The sequence below is a fragment of the Aspergillus vadensis genome, assembly GCF_003184925.1.
Source record: "Aspergillus vadensis CBS 113365 unplaced genomic scaffold BO88scaffold_13, whole genome shotgun sequence".
Taxonomy (NCBI): Eukaryota; Fungi; Ascomycota; class Eurotiomycetes; order Eurotiales; family Aspergillaceae; genus Aspergillus; species Aspergillus vadensis.
Window position 1 is genome coordinate 534,659 of NW_020292051.1, and position 14,869 is coordinate 549,527.

Consider the following 14,869-nt stretch of genomic DNA (forward strand, 5'->3'; position numbering starts at 1 on the left):
GGTACGCTTTACATAGCCAGTGACTTACTTTTCTACTACGTTTCCCGGGTGCCTGACAGCGACCGCCCATTGACCTCAGGCTGATCCCATCGGGTCGGTCGTATGCTCCTGCCCCTCCTACCCAAAGCTTCCTTGGCTTCCCCCGTTGGCCGCCTCGTCAGCCTGCTGTAAACACCTCATCACTTCCCTTCTTTTCCCCTCTCGACTCTATCGTGGTCTTCATCTACCTCCAAACGCTACACTCAGATCCGTTTTTCATTCTCTGCCGTCCTGTTGGTTGATGTTGATGCTGAGTAGGTAAGCGCTCAGGCAGCCTGTCAGGTCTCTGGCATCCGGTCTTGCTGTTCAAGCGCTGGGGAGTCTGAGATATAAGACACTGATACCTTGGTTCGGTCCAGACTGCACTGCACGTCTAAATAACTGTCGCTCTATCTCTGTGTGCTGACGGCACCACCACTTATCACCATGCCTGCCACACAGGGTAAGTGTCTGCTCCGCACTAGCCTATACGCACCGAAGCCAAATCGAACTAACACCTGTTCTTCGGGCAGCTATTGTGACTCTCCGCCCTTTGTCCGTATCCGATGATTTGCCATATCGATCCCTAGAGTTCACTTCTACCAATAACCAAGTCAACATTGGTCGGGCTTCTAAGCGTGAATCAAAGAATCTTATCCCCGCCAGAAACAATGGATTATTTGAGTCTCGGGTCATGTCACGCAACCATGCCAAGCTGTGGGTGTGCTTCGACAAGCAGGTATGTTCTATATGGCTGTCATCTCAGCTACAGGTAGTTGGGCTTCAGGCCAAAATAGGCTGAACTTGGTTTAGCTCGTCTACATTCGTGACGGTGGGTCGATGCATGGTACCTGGATAAATGGGAAGAAAATTCCAACAGAGGAGGACTCTGTCGTCAAACATGATGACGTGGTCACCTTTGGCTCCACAGTGTATCGTGGCTCTGGTGAGTCTCGCCCGACTACGGAGAAAGGTACAGATGGGTTATTGACGTGTCATATAAGATACCTTCCCTCCACTCAAAGTTCGTTGTGAATTCGAATGGCCTGACCCTTTGTATGCCCCATGTGTCCCGCCTAGTTTGAGCAGTGCTGACACCATGGACAGCCAAAGAACCGCCCTTGCAACCAATACCTTTTGTGTTCCTGACGATGATGACAGTGATGCAAAAGAAGATTCCGTTCCTATGGTGGTTGCTTCCGACAGTGCTTCCGAGATTGACAACTCCACCCCCGATTCAGATTCAGACGACCAATCCGTCATGGAGATTTCGTCGCCTTTGACATCCCCTCTGAAAAGGGACGACGCAAGAAATTCTCACGTGGATGCCTGCTCAGATACAGATCAACTGGGCAGACATGATGACCAGCAAGGATCCCAACTGAGCCCTATTGATCTCGAGCATGGACAACATGAACAGCCTCTGGTAACTCCCCGGATGACCCCACACTCCGTCATAGATCTTATCGACGATCCAAGTAATACGGCTCATGATTTTGATAATTTCATCCAGGAGGCGGACAGTGCGTCTGCGATGAGTACCTCTGACGACGAGGATTCCAGCTGGGGTGAAGATGACCATGCTGGTTCGGATGACGACGAAGATGACGAGGTTGATTCCCAGTCTTCGTTCAGATCCAATGCGGAACAGTCCCATGAAGATGAGGAATCTGTGAGATCGAGCAGCCTTCATGTTCTGGGGATTCGCGACCTGATAGCATCAGAGGCGAGCTATGCTGTGGAGGAAACAAATGCCCGCTTGCCATCCGGAAATGATACTTCCAGGCCCGAACTCAACGATCGACATGGGGAGGACATGGCATGTGACACTGAGACGTGTGAGCCGGAGTTGCTCGCCGTTAGTAATTCCACATCAGATCTGCGTTCTCAGAACACTGGCCCTTCCAGAATAATGTCGACTGAAGCTCCACCGCCGCCAATCTTATTGCAGCCTACTCTATCATCTCCATACGGAAAGACAGTCGATCGTTCGCTACCTAGCTACCACAATAATCCTCCAATGATGCACATGGACTGGTGGAATCCCCGAACCACTGCAAACACTTCGTACTCCCTGCATATCCCGCCAACTCCGCAAGTGCCTTACGCTGACGGACCCTTTGTCAACAATGAGTCGTTCCTGCTTGGTGAGACCGATCCTGCTTGTAACCGTGGTACTGATTCAGTCATTGCGTCTATGGCTACCCCTGGAATTATAAGCCAGGAAGCAGCTTCGAGCGACGGACAAGAAATTCAGGAGACACCCATGCCTCAGAAACAGCCAGATCCCACTCCAACGCCATTGCCACAGATGCAAAGTTCTGAGACAGGATTAGATGGCGGTCAGGCAAACAAGTCACTGAAAAGGAAGGCGGAGGACATTGATGGCCCGTCTGGGAACCCCGAGCTAGACGTTGCTACTTATCATCGAGACGGGGTTGACTCAGCTGTGACAAGCGATAGCCAATCGTCTGACCAAGAGACTTGCTATCCAGATGCTCAGCCGCAGATGCCAACGGACCAACAGGAAATTCCATCCCAGTTGGCAGTCTTAGACAGTGCGAACGAGCTGCCGTCAGTTGACGACCCCATTGATGATGCCGAGACGACCGCACCTCCTACAAAGCGAGCAAAGACTTCTAGTGCGGGGAGGTTTGCCAGCCATGCTGCAAGTGCTGCTCTGGGGGTAGCCATCGGTGCTTTCGGTACTATCGCTGCGTTGGCGTCGCTCCCCCCAGATTACTTTCAGTAAAGAACAGGAGTTGTCTCGGAATTGGCCAATCGCTTTGGAAACCATGCGCTTCTGCTATGAAACACGGTGCTTATGAACCACACCGAGTACGTGGTGCTATCGGCGTTCTCTTCTCATACCTTTCCGAATTGGGATATGGCGGGTACTGCTTCTCTGTCTCTTGTCTTTTTCTTTCTATCTATCTTTCTTTCACTTTCCTATGTTTGGTATTTGGGCGTGTTTCTCGCTGTTTTCTTATCTTCCTGCTCTAATGGGCTTCTTCAGAACCGAGGTACAACCAGCCAGCCCCCGCAAACCTGGATGTAATTATTGTTCTAGCAAATAATACAGCCAGTTCTTCCGATGGCACACTAGTTAGTGTTGTTCTGGGGTGGATGAGACGGGCCAATGTAACCACGGCCGCAAGGCAGGCTCTTCTCGCTCTCATGATCGGTGGGCCGGCTTTTAGTTATGACCGGGGGGTCATCTTGGTTCTTCCTGCTGAGCGGAGCTTATTGGCCTATTGGCTTGGTGACCGCCATGAAGTCGACCATGACCACCACGTCGGCGCCTCTATCAAGGCTTCTCGTTCGTCATTATCTCCCTCTCCCCCTCTCTCTTTCCATCTCTGCGTTTCCCTCTTTATCCTGATCTGCCGTAGAGGAGCAGTCACCGCTTCTTCTTCCCCCACCTCCCCTTCGTTACGTCCCTCCTCCCCCGATTGTCCGGGTCCTTGCGCACCCGGAGTAGAATTTACCATCAAAGGGTATTAACTACGTTGAAGGTGTCTAAGCGTTCGGCCGGCCGGGTTGCCGTACGTCACTCTTTCTCCTCCCAGCTTTGCTTTTCTCTGTACGACAAACGGTGCCTCCAGCAGCAGTTTCTCCGTCAAGCGCGCGAGTCGCATCCAGTTTCCCTCGGTAGTGTCCCTGTCCCGTGGCCTTGCCTTGCGTTTCAAGGTTGGGTCTCCTTCGCTTGCCCTGCTTTTTTGCTTTCTCTTTCCAGGGATCTCTATCCCGGCCAGCACTTTTGCTGTGAGTCGGGCAGGTTAACAATGGCCACTATAATGTGCCCTAATAATATTCCAAGTTGGGCCCTCAGTCGTGCGCGTGATGCCTGCCGGATACTTGCAGCTCACCGACCAGTGATCTGACTGAGACCCGAATTTGCCGTCCTCCACTCCTACCTTACCTGTAAGCCACCCACCCTTGCATGTTTTATTCTTTTCTGGCTTTCTTTTCTTTTCTTTTCTTTGTCCGTAAGTCACTTCTGTTTCCCTGGTTGTGGGATCCACCCGTGACTGAGACGGAAATGAACCACATGGATGGCATTGTCAATGGAAATCTTAGCCATCCTTCGCCTCGGTCTAGGATTCCTGAATAATGGCAGGTTGGTTTCTTTAAGACTACTACTAGGGCTCAGGTAGGTGTTCCGTACTCCGTACCTGCGGCAGGAGCATCAAAGTCAAGCAAGTTTCGCGCCATGAACTGCGCGAGTTCCAACCGCAGTTCGAATCCCATAATATGGACAGGGATTCTTATAACATGTGACCAATCCGCAGACGCAGGCCACTCCAAGAACCTCCAGGATCTTCGGCCATTGGTCCAGGCAAGAAAATTTCCTTTGCCTTTTAATGAGGACGACGCAAGATTAATGCCCCAAAAGCCGAGCAATCATCGCTGCACTGCGGTTGCGATGGAATCGCCATCTCCCTTTCCTTTCCCCCCCCCTTGAGAAGTGAGAACCGGATACCTGCAGAAATCGGGAATGAACTGCCACTTGCGAGGCACGGAAATTACGGCCTGCAACACTCACTATCTGATCGTCCAGTAATCTGCTATTCTCATTTGTTCCCTCTCCCCGTGATTATTCCTTCTCGTTTTATGTTTATATTCTTATTTTATATTCTATTTATTTATTTATTTTCTTTTTCTTTCTTTCGAGGGCGCTTGTCCGCGTGTCCTCGTGCCCCTGCGGTTTCATGGCTTCCGTCACACTGTGTACCCATTGTTCACAGGCACGCATGAATAAACCTCCCCTTCCCTCACTCTTTGCGGGTTTGACTCGCTATTTCTTCTTTGACTTTCTCAGCCTCCATATGCCCTATACTTCAGTGGATGAGAAAATGACTTTTAGCGCATGGGCAGTGGCGCTGCCGCTAAATTGGCCTAAACGCCGCACGACCGTTGCTCCATCGCTTGCGGGCACCTTGGAAGGCCTAAGGAGAATTTCGCCTAAAGTATAAGCTGAGGCGTAGCTTACAGGGCCACGGAGTTAGGCAGAAAGTGTCAAGTCTATCCGAAGCCTATTCATGTGCCATGAAATGATTGGGTGAACAGCCCGCCTGAGACGCAGCTTCGTGCATGGAACACCCTACGACTATACCAACATATAGGGAGAAGCCCAGGGTGAACTCATGGCATACCATATCGATGAACGTCGATGACTCTGTATGGCTGCTAGTCCAGTGTCACTGCGACCACAACACATCGCTGGAACAAAATTCCGCGTTATCAGGATATGTTGCCAGCCATGATCGTGTAAGTGCGTGTCGCACTGCGCTTATCCGTTATGGGAGGTCAGCGAAAGGCTTAAAGGGCCACGTCGCATTGAAAGCAGTTGACCTGGGATGCTTGCCGAGCTTAGCGATTCTTGTTAGTCGCGTAACACAATCCTCCGTGGCTGCCATGCTTCTAAGTCTTGTATCCCGCAGTATAACATTTCCGGCTTCTGCTTGGTCACTTACTCGAGCCTGGACTGACGTCTGTATTTTCGACTAAGCGCACCATGCAGCCGTAATCACCTACTTGGTCGCCCAATCAATGATAATCGAGATCCACCATTGTCCGATACGCTTGGGCAAGTCGTGCATCTAGGCACCTGGTCTGGTTGGCAACGGCCGGCACAACGCCCATAAACTGGACCCGGCCCTATGGATCAAGATTGCAGAAAGGGCTCCACTGGGGCGCGGAGTCTTTTCTTAAAGGAATCGGAGGTGTTGACACGCCCGACAGGCACATCCTGCATCTCCTCAGGTGGCCTGGGGCTGTCTCTGCGGCCCCTTCGTGATCCTGGGACCATGCCGCACCGTCCGGTCTCGTGTTATTGGTGCGGTATATCGAAAATAAAAAAAATCTCTGGATGTGACTGAGTCTTTGTGCCTTGAATTTTGCTCGGAAGATGAAATCTTGACAGATAATTTGACGTTGCTGATACGAAGTGGTCTTGACTCGAGAGCTGGTAGCACACATCAATGACCGAATGAGTCTTACAATTCCCGTCCCCCGCGAGCTTGCCCTTGGCACTAAGCAGGGAGCGGGATGATTTGACTGAAGCAATTCGCCTTTGCTTTTTCTTACTCATTACCTGCCTATCCGGGAATCTTCGCCGATTCTATGTCTCATCTTGATGATTGATAAGCCCAGTGGCCCCCCTACAAATACTGCGTTTGGTCATGGGAAGGAGTATATCCGACTCTTGATTCTTTCTCTCTGTCCGATCAAAGTATCAACCCCCTCTAAGGTTGTGGAATCAGTTTCTGAGCATAGCCTATTATTGGACTACATATTACCATCTCGTCCTCGTTCCTGAAGACATGTCTCATCAAGCCGGACTAATGTATCAACGAGACCCGGGGCATACCTCCTGCATTGGGGGGCGGACAGTGGTGACATGCCGAAGCTGTGCGGGAAATGCACCACGGTCAGTCGATGCATCTAATCATTATTGGATCGTGTTGCCAATGCTAATCGGGATCAGAAACTCCGTTTGTAGTAGCTGCAACGGCCGTGGGTTCAATGTCTTCATATGTCCTCACTGCAATCCGGCCGCTGCGGCGGCAGCGTTCAAGGGTTCTTCTGGATCATCACAAGGCACCACACCGAATTCATCTGTCCCTGCTTCGCCGTCATCTCTGAGCAGGAGCTCGTCCACCCTATCCTCTGATACCAGGCCCATCGGGAACGGAAGGCGGTCGGGGGACAGCGATGAGAGCTCTTCAGGCGGACACGTCGGAGCAGGGACTAATTCACCACGGACGGTATAGAGGATTCTTAGGGACGTCGGAAAAAGGGCGCTGGCCGCCCCTGTGCCCAGTTGGCTTTCGGACACTCATTTGACTTACATGAGTTGCGCTATCGTACCCTTTTTGACTTATGAAGGACCATAAGGACGGGTCTGCGGGGATTTCTTTGTTGGCGAACTGCAGGCGCATCAGGAAATAGAGAGAAGCATGGCCTTCCATGCAGGAAACCCGTTGAGGATTTTTTATTTCGCACCATGTCACGATAGTCTATCGTCGTCGCACTTCGTTTCGATGTACTTACTGTTTGACGCCAGATACCAATAGGAAATTGAATTGCCAGATGCTTGGATGGAGTGACGTCAGCTCCCGGGGGGAGTTTCCCCGAGCTTCTCTCTATGTTGGTTTGCCTCGGATGCGAAGAAGTGCAAGGGACATTTCATTCGCCCCCTCCACTCTCCTCTGGAATAAACCAAGGTACCATTTTCGCTACACCTCCCCCCCCCTCCGGATATCCCGACCTCCGCTCATCCCACGGCATATCCGACAGCCGGCAATGAGAGTCTGGAGTTTGGGGCAAGACGCGAGGACGATCACTCCACCTCAGGTTCCGAATGCTATTTCCGCCAGAAACCTATATGTAGGAACCATGACTGCCCCTGAACTCAAAGTCTGCTTGTCCTTTCTTTACTCATTAAGTAACGCTCTGATCTTCCTACAACATGGCCTTGTCTTTCACTGAAAAGCCCCCGCAGGGGAGGGTTCCTTATGCGATCCCGCAATTGGAGGGTGAACGCATCACGATTCCGGGGAGCAAAGGAGCCTTTCGCATCCTGGCTTCCTCTAAGCAGACCAATGGCCTCATGGCTGTCTTTCAGAGCGGGGCTGTCCTTTCAGATGCCCCGGGCTTTCACTATCACAACCACGCCCACGATGTCTTCCTGGTGACCAAGGGCTTCCTGAAATTATGGAATGGAGACAAATGTCGGATAATGGGGCCTGGAGATTTCGCTTATGTCCCTCCTGTATGTCAGATGCTATTTGCTATGCTGCATTTCCTGTCCTCCCTTTCTTTGCTCATGACTGACTCTCCAATGTCTACTATAGACTGTGGTTCATAACCCGGAACTGCTGGGACCACATACCGAGACCTACGGCGTTGTCACTCCTGGCGACTGGGTCGACTTCTTCCGCTACGTGTCCGAGCCTTATGAGGGTATTCTGGTTCCCGAGAACGACGATCGTGACCTCAAGGCTCTGTTAATACCCAAAGTGATGGCTGCGAAGCAGGACTTTGACGTCGTGTTCCAACCACACTACCAACCTCCTGCGCTAGGGGAGTGGAGTGCAGAAGAGGAGAAGCTGCCCGAGTCGTCACAACCATATTTTCTGCGCGCCAACACGGGTCCCAAATGGATGCTGGGAGGTGTCATGTCCCGACCGTTTATCACCACCCGTCAGAGCCAGGGGGTCTGCGCCATTTCCAGCATTGAATCCTCTAAGACATACGGCGAAACTCTACTTTCCAAATTCTTGACCTTCCAGTCGGTTGATCACTGCTTATGTGTTCAGGAGGGGACATTGACCGTCCAGCTGAAGGATGGCCCCGAGTCAACTTTCCGCGAAGGAGAGACAGTTGTGATCCCGGCCGGTCAGGCGTTCGCTCTAAGATTTGCCAGTCGGTATGTGCGGGTTTGGTCATTTACCGATGGCGACGGCATTGAGACTTTGATCCATCGGTTGGGCACACCATTCGAAGGTGCCGTTCTACCTGACCAAGTGCCGGAGTGGAACCCGGCGGAGGTTGGGTCTGTGGCGTCAGAGTTGAATGTGACCATTGAACTCTAGAGGGGAGAGAAGGGGGAAGGGGGAAAGGGTGGATGACGTGGATGCATGAACTTAGTGTGGCTCAATTGAGCCTTGTGACGACTATTGGGACTGGAATTATTAGCGATACTTGTCATGCTCTACCTTATTTGTATTAGTTAGATAGAAAAGTGGAAAGGAATCGTATCCATTTCATTTAATTTATTTTTTTCTCCTGCACCCCGCGGGGACCCCGCAGAGAGTTCCCACGTGATGCTCACGGTCGGAAATCCCGGCCGAGTCTCCCTTCCCAACTTCCATCCTTGCGATTAACTTCGGCCTCTACTACTACGATCGACTACTTCCTCCTTATCTTCAATTTGCCTCCACTCTTGTCCCTATAGTTCGTTTCGGATACATACCCCAGTTTTCCCTATGTCGTCTACCTTCGTCTAGATGGATGATGGATGAGTCGCCCCCCATTCACACCACGGGTGATGATTCTCTTCCCCCGCCGCGGGCCAAACGCCCTCGCGCTGCACAAGCATGCGACCGCTGCAGGGCCAAGAAGTACAAGTGCGACGAGCAGTATCCCTGCGCGCACTGTAAAAGTATGCCGACTATCGCGATAAGCTATTCTATCTTTAACTAACCTCCTTTCTAGAAAGCCAACTCAATTGCGTCTATCAGGGGAATTACCGTCAACGCGAAAGCAGCAGGTCTGCACGGTATGTATATCATTATTCGTTTATTTAGTAGCTAGCTAGTTCGTGTCTTGGTATTTGCTGACACATCAGACAGATATGTCGCTGATCTAGAGCGCAAAGTAGACGAGCTTACGGCTCGACTAAGGTTGGCAGAGGCGGACGTTACGTCCCAGCATTCTTCACGGTCTCAGAAGGTAGTAGTACAACCAAGCTCGGGACCTAAGCAAGCTCCTCCTCCCCCAGTGGGCGTTGAGGCGACTCCATTGTCGCTGCCTCGTGCTGCATCCACGCCGAGAGAAGATGCGCCTTTCATTTACGAGCACCATGACGAAGCTGGGGAGTCGGTAGGGGACGAAATCAGCGAACTGAACCACCACACCAACGGTATCGAATTCCACGGCAGCACTTCTTCAACGGCCCTCCTCGGTCATCTCCAAAAGGCCCGGGAACCGCAACGTTCCTTGGAGCGTCGGGACGCACGTCTCGAGGATCCGGGATATTCGATCGTCTCGACGCTGCATAATTCCAGCTTTTCACCCTCGGGTACGGGCTCCGCCCAGCCCTTGACCTTACGGGAACAGAATTATTACTTTGAGCAGGCTCATGCATTTATCAACGGCTATTTTGAGAATATTCATTTCATTCATCCTCTTATTGATAAGGAGGACTTTTTGCTTCGGGCGCACAGTCTCTGGTTCAATCGTGGCGTTCAGCCGGAGCCGAGTTTTGTTGCTTTATATCTGAGTATCCTGTCGTTCGGGGCCCTGGTCCGGGTCTGGGATGAGGACAGGCTGGGTGGTCTGACCCGATTTGAATGGAGCAGGAAGTTGTTCGGGGAAGCACAGATGTACCTCAACTATCTGCAGTTTTCGAATACTCTAGATACGGTGCAATGCCTATACCTTATGGTATGAGATCTTTTCTTCCTGGGCGAAATACGGGCTGACATTGACTAGGCTAAAATCTGTCAGAACGAGCTGAATCCGAACTGTAAGGAAATATTTTTCGCTACCTGCTTTTGTGACTGATAAGCTGACATGGCTTAGTGGCGTACATGTACCTGGGACTGGCTATCCGCACATGTCTAGCTGCTGGGTTCAATCGTGAGGTGCGCAGTTCGACAGAGCAACGCTCGGAGTGGATTTCAAAAACGTGGTGGTAAGTTCGTGCCCTGCTTGGATAGAGCTCACGCTAACCCTGGCAGGGGACTGTTCTCTTTGGAGATGTAAGTCTTTCTGGACATCCGGTTCAGACATGAATCTAACCACACCAGTGAAATGAGCTTTTCGGTAGGCCGTCCGGATACTCTAGGCATGGATGAGTACCACAACCGGGCGCTACCTGAGAGAGACGACTCTGAGTACGCTGTTATCCCATGGATGGTGGATTTTGCATACATCATCCGCAAGGTGTCTGTGCAGATATACCATTCGCGTATCACCCTACAAGAGAAGCTGCATCTCGCCCTCCAAATCGAAAATGAGCTAGACCGATGGATGGCGAGACTGCCGGACAGGATCAAACCAGACATCGTTCAACGAGCAACAGGAGGGGCGTTGAGAGATCCGAAATGGGCACGAAGGCAACGCTTAGTGCTCGGTATTCGTAAGTGACCCCGCCCCTGCACGTCCTCGTTATTTGTTTCAGTTACAGCCACTTAACCTTCCCGACCAGGCTACTACAACGTGAAGATGCTCCTGTTCCGACCATTCCTCAGCTACTTCACACGCAAATTACGACATACCCCTATGGAACTAGAAGAAACGATCGCCAAATGTCTCGACGCAGCAATGAAAACCATCCAAGTTATTTACGATATCTACCGAATTCACACATTCTTCCGCTGCTGGTACGCCTGCCTTATTCCTCTTCCTACACCCTCCCTTCTATATTCCATCTAACCCAAAATTAGGTGGTACAACACCACATATGTCATGTTCGCCACATCCACCCTCCTCCTTCCCATGTCAAAACTAGGCATGTGCGCCGAAACCATCCCGCTCCGCCGCTCCGTTGAAATGGCCGTCGAGATCCTCGAAGCAATGGACGAATCCGTGGTGGCGCGTAAATCTGTCGAAATTATCAAACACTATTTGCGAGAATTCCGGCCCATTGATGTTCAATCTGCTACTACACCATCCAGTAGCAATGATGGAACCAAAATTGCCGACTTTACTACTGACCCAGGAGCTGCTGCTGCTGCATCTGCTTCGGGTACTGCCCAGACAGGGTTTGATATTCCGGTATGTTGTTTCAATTTTTCAACCCGCTTCATGTACAAATGGAAAACAGAATTGCTAATATAGGGGGTATAGGAATGGGCATATGGCTTCGGCTTCCCGGATTGTTCCTTTGAAGGGATCGCTAGGCTATTCGATGATTTGGGAGGGTTGCCGATGTTGGATGGGTGACCATGTATTACTACTATTTTTTACTATGTGCTATGCGATTCAGTCGGCGGGTATTGGGGACTTGGGGGTTTGTATAGTGGGGTTGACTTGTAAATAGCTAGTTAGTGGAACTGACAGATGACTTCATAGTCTACTATTTCTTTGCCTACCATCCTGGATCTGATCCAGTAGTGATCTAAAGAAACTACTATTGATAGCTACCTAGTGAGCACGTAATTAGAACAACAGAAGACAAGAACGAATTCACGCTCCTCCACCAATCAGAAAACCTAGATAGATGAAATTATAGATCCACTCCATACTATATCTATGCCCAACCACTAAAACACCATTCTATAGATGCGAAGTAACCCCCTTCTTCTTACTACTACCAGTACTACCACTACCAAACAACCCCGGATTCTGCTCCACCACATTCTCCACCTCCTTAATCGCATCATATCCATATAGCCATGGTTGTACTTCAGGACACGTCCTACACATCATCGTATTAGCATATGCTTACTTTCTTGTAATACCCATCTCTCAAATCATAAGAATAGGGAGAAGTTGGATAATACATACCACCGACTCGGAAAAGCCCCCTTGAGTTCCTTCCCCAGCTGAGAAAGGAACAGCTGGTCTCGTTTCTCTTGTTCGGGGCCGTCGTGCATGTGGAAGTCGTTTCTCTGTTTGTTTTTCAAACAACCGCTGGTTAGTATATTTGTGCTTTCCTTGGGGGAACTTGTATGTGGCTGACTAACCTGCTTAAACGTTTCCCTCACGATAGCTTCACCTCGAGACTTGCGCAGCTTCTCGTATAGACGGAGAATAGCGGGCAGGTCGGATTTGTGTTTCATGTGGCCGAGGAGACCTCCGAGGACGGCTCCGTCTTCGAGGGATGAGTTGGCGCCTTGCGCGAGGTAGGGGAGCATTGGGTGGCAGGCGTCGCCGCTGGAGGGTTTGGTTAGTTGGTGGGTTTGTTTGGGGTGGAGGTGAATGGAGTACGTACATGAAGACGAGGTTGGATTTATCGTTGATCCAGGATTCCATTTCGGCGTCTGAGTTGATCGAGCTGGTTAGTAAATGACAGGAGTGATGTGTTGCGGTGGTGATGCACTTACGGTGCATAAGTTTCCATTTGTCGACGCCGTTCACGTAGCCCAGGAAGCGGGTTAAGCTGTACTATATCAGTTTCTTGGGGATCATTGAGGTGTTTATGGTGGGGGAAGCAAACGTACACTGGATCCCAACCCACGAATAAGCGCATCATCTCGTCCAGCGAGCCAGTCTGTCGAGAGACTCCCGGGGGTAGATCATCCGGCACCAAGAGTACAATGTTCATCATCTTCCCTCCACGCAGGGAATACCCTACTGCGTGTGCCCCAGGTCCGATCCAGAAATGTACCGTCGGATTCTCAACCCAAGCTTTCAGGTCCGGGTCTGAGATCTGGTCTGCCGTTAGGACAATCCGATACGCCAAATCTCCCGTGGGGATGGGGTCGTCTTTTTTCCCGCAGTAGCATTCCCGACAGCGGGACCAGAGGCCATCTGCAGCGACGATTAGATCCCCGGAAACAGTTCTGCCGCTGAGGGTGGTGACGGTAGTAGTGTCGAAGTCAATGGTGTTGACTCTCTCGTCGAGATGGAAGGTCACGCCGAGCTCCTTGGCTCGCGCGTATAGTGCTTGTTGCAGATCTACACGATGCAGGTCGATGAAAGGTGCGGAGTACTTGGAGCGGATATTCCGATCGAATGATTCTTCATGGGCGAGGACTTCGCCTGTGTAGCGATGGACTGTTAAGGAAGTGGGCTCTGCAGCGTCGGTCCATAGCTTCTCGGGGAGCTTCCAGTGTGAGAACAAGCGGGAAGCATTGGGAGTGATCTGAAGACCAGCGCCAACTTCTGCCAACTCTTTCGCTTGCTCAAGAACTGTAACGGTGTGGCCGGACATGGCGCAGGAAATGGCGGTGGCGAGGCCACTGAGGCCTGCGCCAACGACGATGATGTCAAGGTGTGAGTCTTGATCGCTCTATTTGATGGTTTAGTATTTATCTTCATCACCTCAACTTCCCCAAAAGTTACTTTGGTACGACTCAGGGATAGAACTCACCATTGTGGATCCTTCACTTCTCCCGAGAACACTGTTGAAGATGCCCATGGTGGCAGGGGCTCTTGAAATGACAATGGCAATGCGGAATAGCAAGTAAGGAGGCAATCGCGATGTTTGTTGCTCTTTAAATCCACGACGACACGCTTTTGCCGCCGGGGCTTCACTTTTCCGCAATCACAAATCGTCAATTGGTCCAGATAGGAGAGAAATCCTGAGCTCAAGCTCAAACTGGGGCTGATTTGTAGGATTTGCCCCGGAGTCCCCGGCTTTCCCGAGGGTCGGGATATCCGGGGGGTGTGATGCAACGGTTCCAGTGGCTGACGTTCATCCCCATTCCTCATCTTGAGCAACTTGCGGGGGATCCGGGGTCTAGTGCCTTGGCTGGCACGGAAATGGCAACGTATGTTGGAATATAGCGAACGGAAATTCCGTGGAGCGCTATGATACGAAGCCATCGCAGAAAGTGAAAAGAGAGGAGCCCCCACAAGTCAAGATGGCAGAGCAGGTGACTCCGTCACGTGGGGCCTTTGCTTTTCGCCCTGCTGAATTTCTTGCGCTTCTTTCTCAACACCATGTTCGAATTGCCATCCGTGGTTCACTCCATGGTCCATCAATAGAGCCAATTCATGCTCGTGGTTGATGTCGTCTCTGCGGAGTGTATCGCCGAAAGTAGGCAGAAATATCCGAAAGCATATCTGTCTTAACCGAAGAATTGTTAATCGGCCAGGAATCTTTTGGGGATGAAGTCACTCACGCAAGTGCTGACAAGTACGACTGGAGATTAGCTTCGCTGTTGGATTCTCGCTACCAGACCTGCCAGAGGCTAGACTCATCTGACAGCCAAAGAATAGACGAGCTCACAGAAAGCTTACCCAAAAGTTGGGAACACTCTAAGCACGGTCTATGCTTTACTTGATTCGCCGAGGTAAGCTCTCCTAGCACTGAATACTAAGCATGACCTTCCCCGCTTACCAGGCACCAGTATCCCACGTGTACAGAGCTCGAAAGGCCCTATCAGAGGCACTTAGAGGCAAAGCTCTTTGTTTTTTCATAAAGCAAACAGAGTCTGAGGTCATGACGTCG

At 51.0% G+C, this 14,869-nt stretch overlaps 3 protein-coding genes across 3 annotated transcripts; 2 read left to right on the top strand and 1 right to left on the bottom strand.

Annotated features, from left to right (window-relative positions):
- Window positions 1–89: 89 nt before the first annotated feature.
- On the top strand, window positions 90–2,770 carry BO88DRAFT_389774 (FHA domain protein; the record flags this gene model as incomplete). Its single annotated transcript, XM_025704934.1, has 5 exons — window positions 90–297; window positions 399–481; window positions 552–757; window positions 832–964; window positions 1,044–2,770. Exons 2-5 carry the CDS (start codon window positions 466–468, stop codon window positions 2,768–2,770), a joined length of 2,082 nt encoding a protein of 693 aa, XP_025562385.1. The 5' UTR covers window positions 90–297; window positions 399–465.
- Window positions 2,771–7,492: 4,722 nt separating this feature from the next.
- BO88DRAFT_426102 (RmlC-like cupin) lies at window positions 7,493–11,694 on the top strand (the record flags this gene model as incomplete). Its single annotated transcript, XM_025708876.1, has 11 exons — window positions 7,493–7,795; window positions 7,878–8,593; window positions 9,033–9,164; window positions 9,267–9,304; window positions 9,374–10,191; window positions 10,240–10,273; window positions 10,330–10,441; window positions 10,557–10,888; window positions 10,958–11,132; window positions 11,196–11,526; window positions 11,599–11,694. 11 exons carry the CDS (start codon window positions 7,493–7,495, stop codon window positions 11,692–11,694), a joined length of 3,087 nt encoding a protein of 1,028 aa, XP_025562386.1.
- Window positions 11,695–12,027: 333 nt separating this feature from the next.
- Window positions 12,028–13,834, bottom strand: BO88DRAFT_342025 (putative monooxygenase; the record flags this gene model as incomplete). Its single annotated transcript, XM_025703124.1, has 7 exons — window positions 12,028–12,169; window positions 12,259–12,362; window positions 12,438–12,627; window positions 12,686–12,734; window positions 12,798–12,853; window positions 12,915–13,705; window positions 13,787–13,834. 7 exons carry the CDS (start codon window positions 13,832–13,834, stop codon window positions 12,028–12,030), a joined length of 1,380 nt encoding a protein of 459 aa, XP_025562387.1.
- Window positions 13,835–14,869: the final 1,035 nt, after the last annotated feature.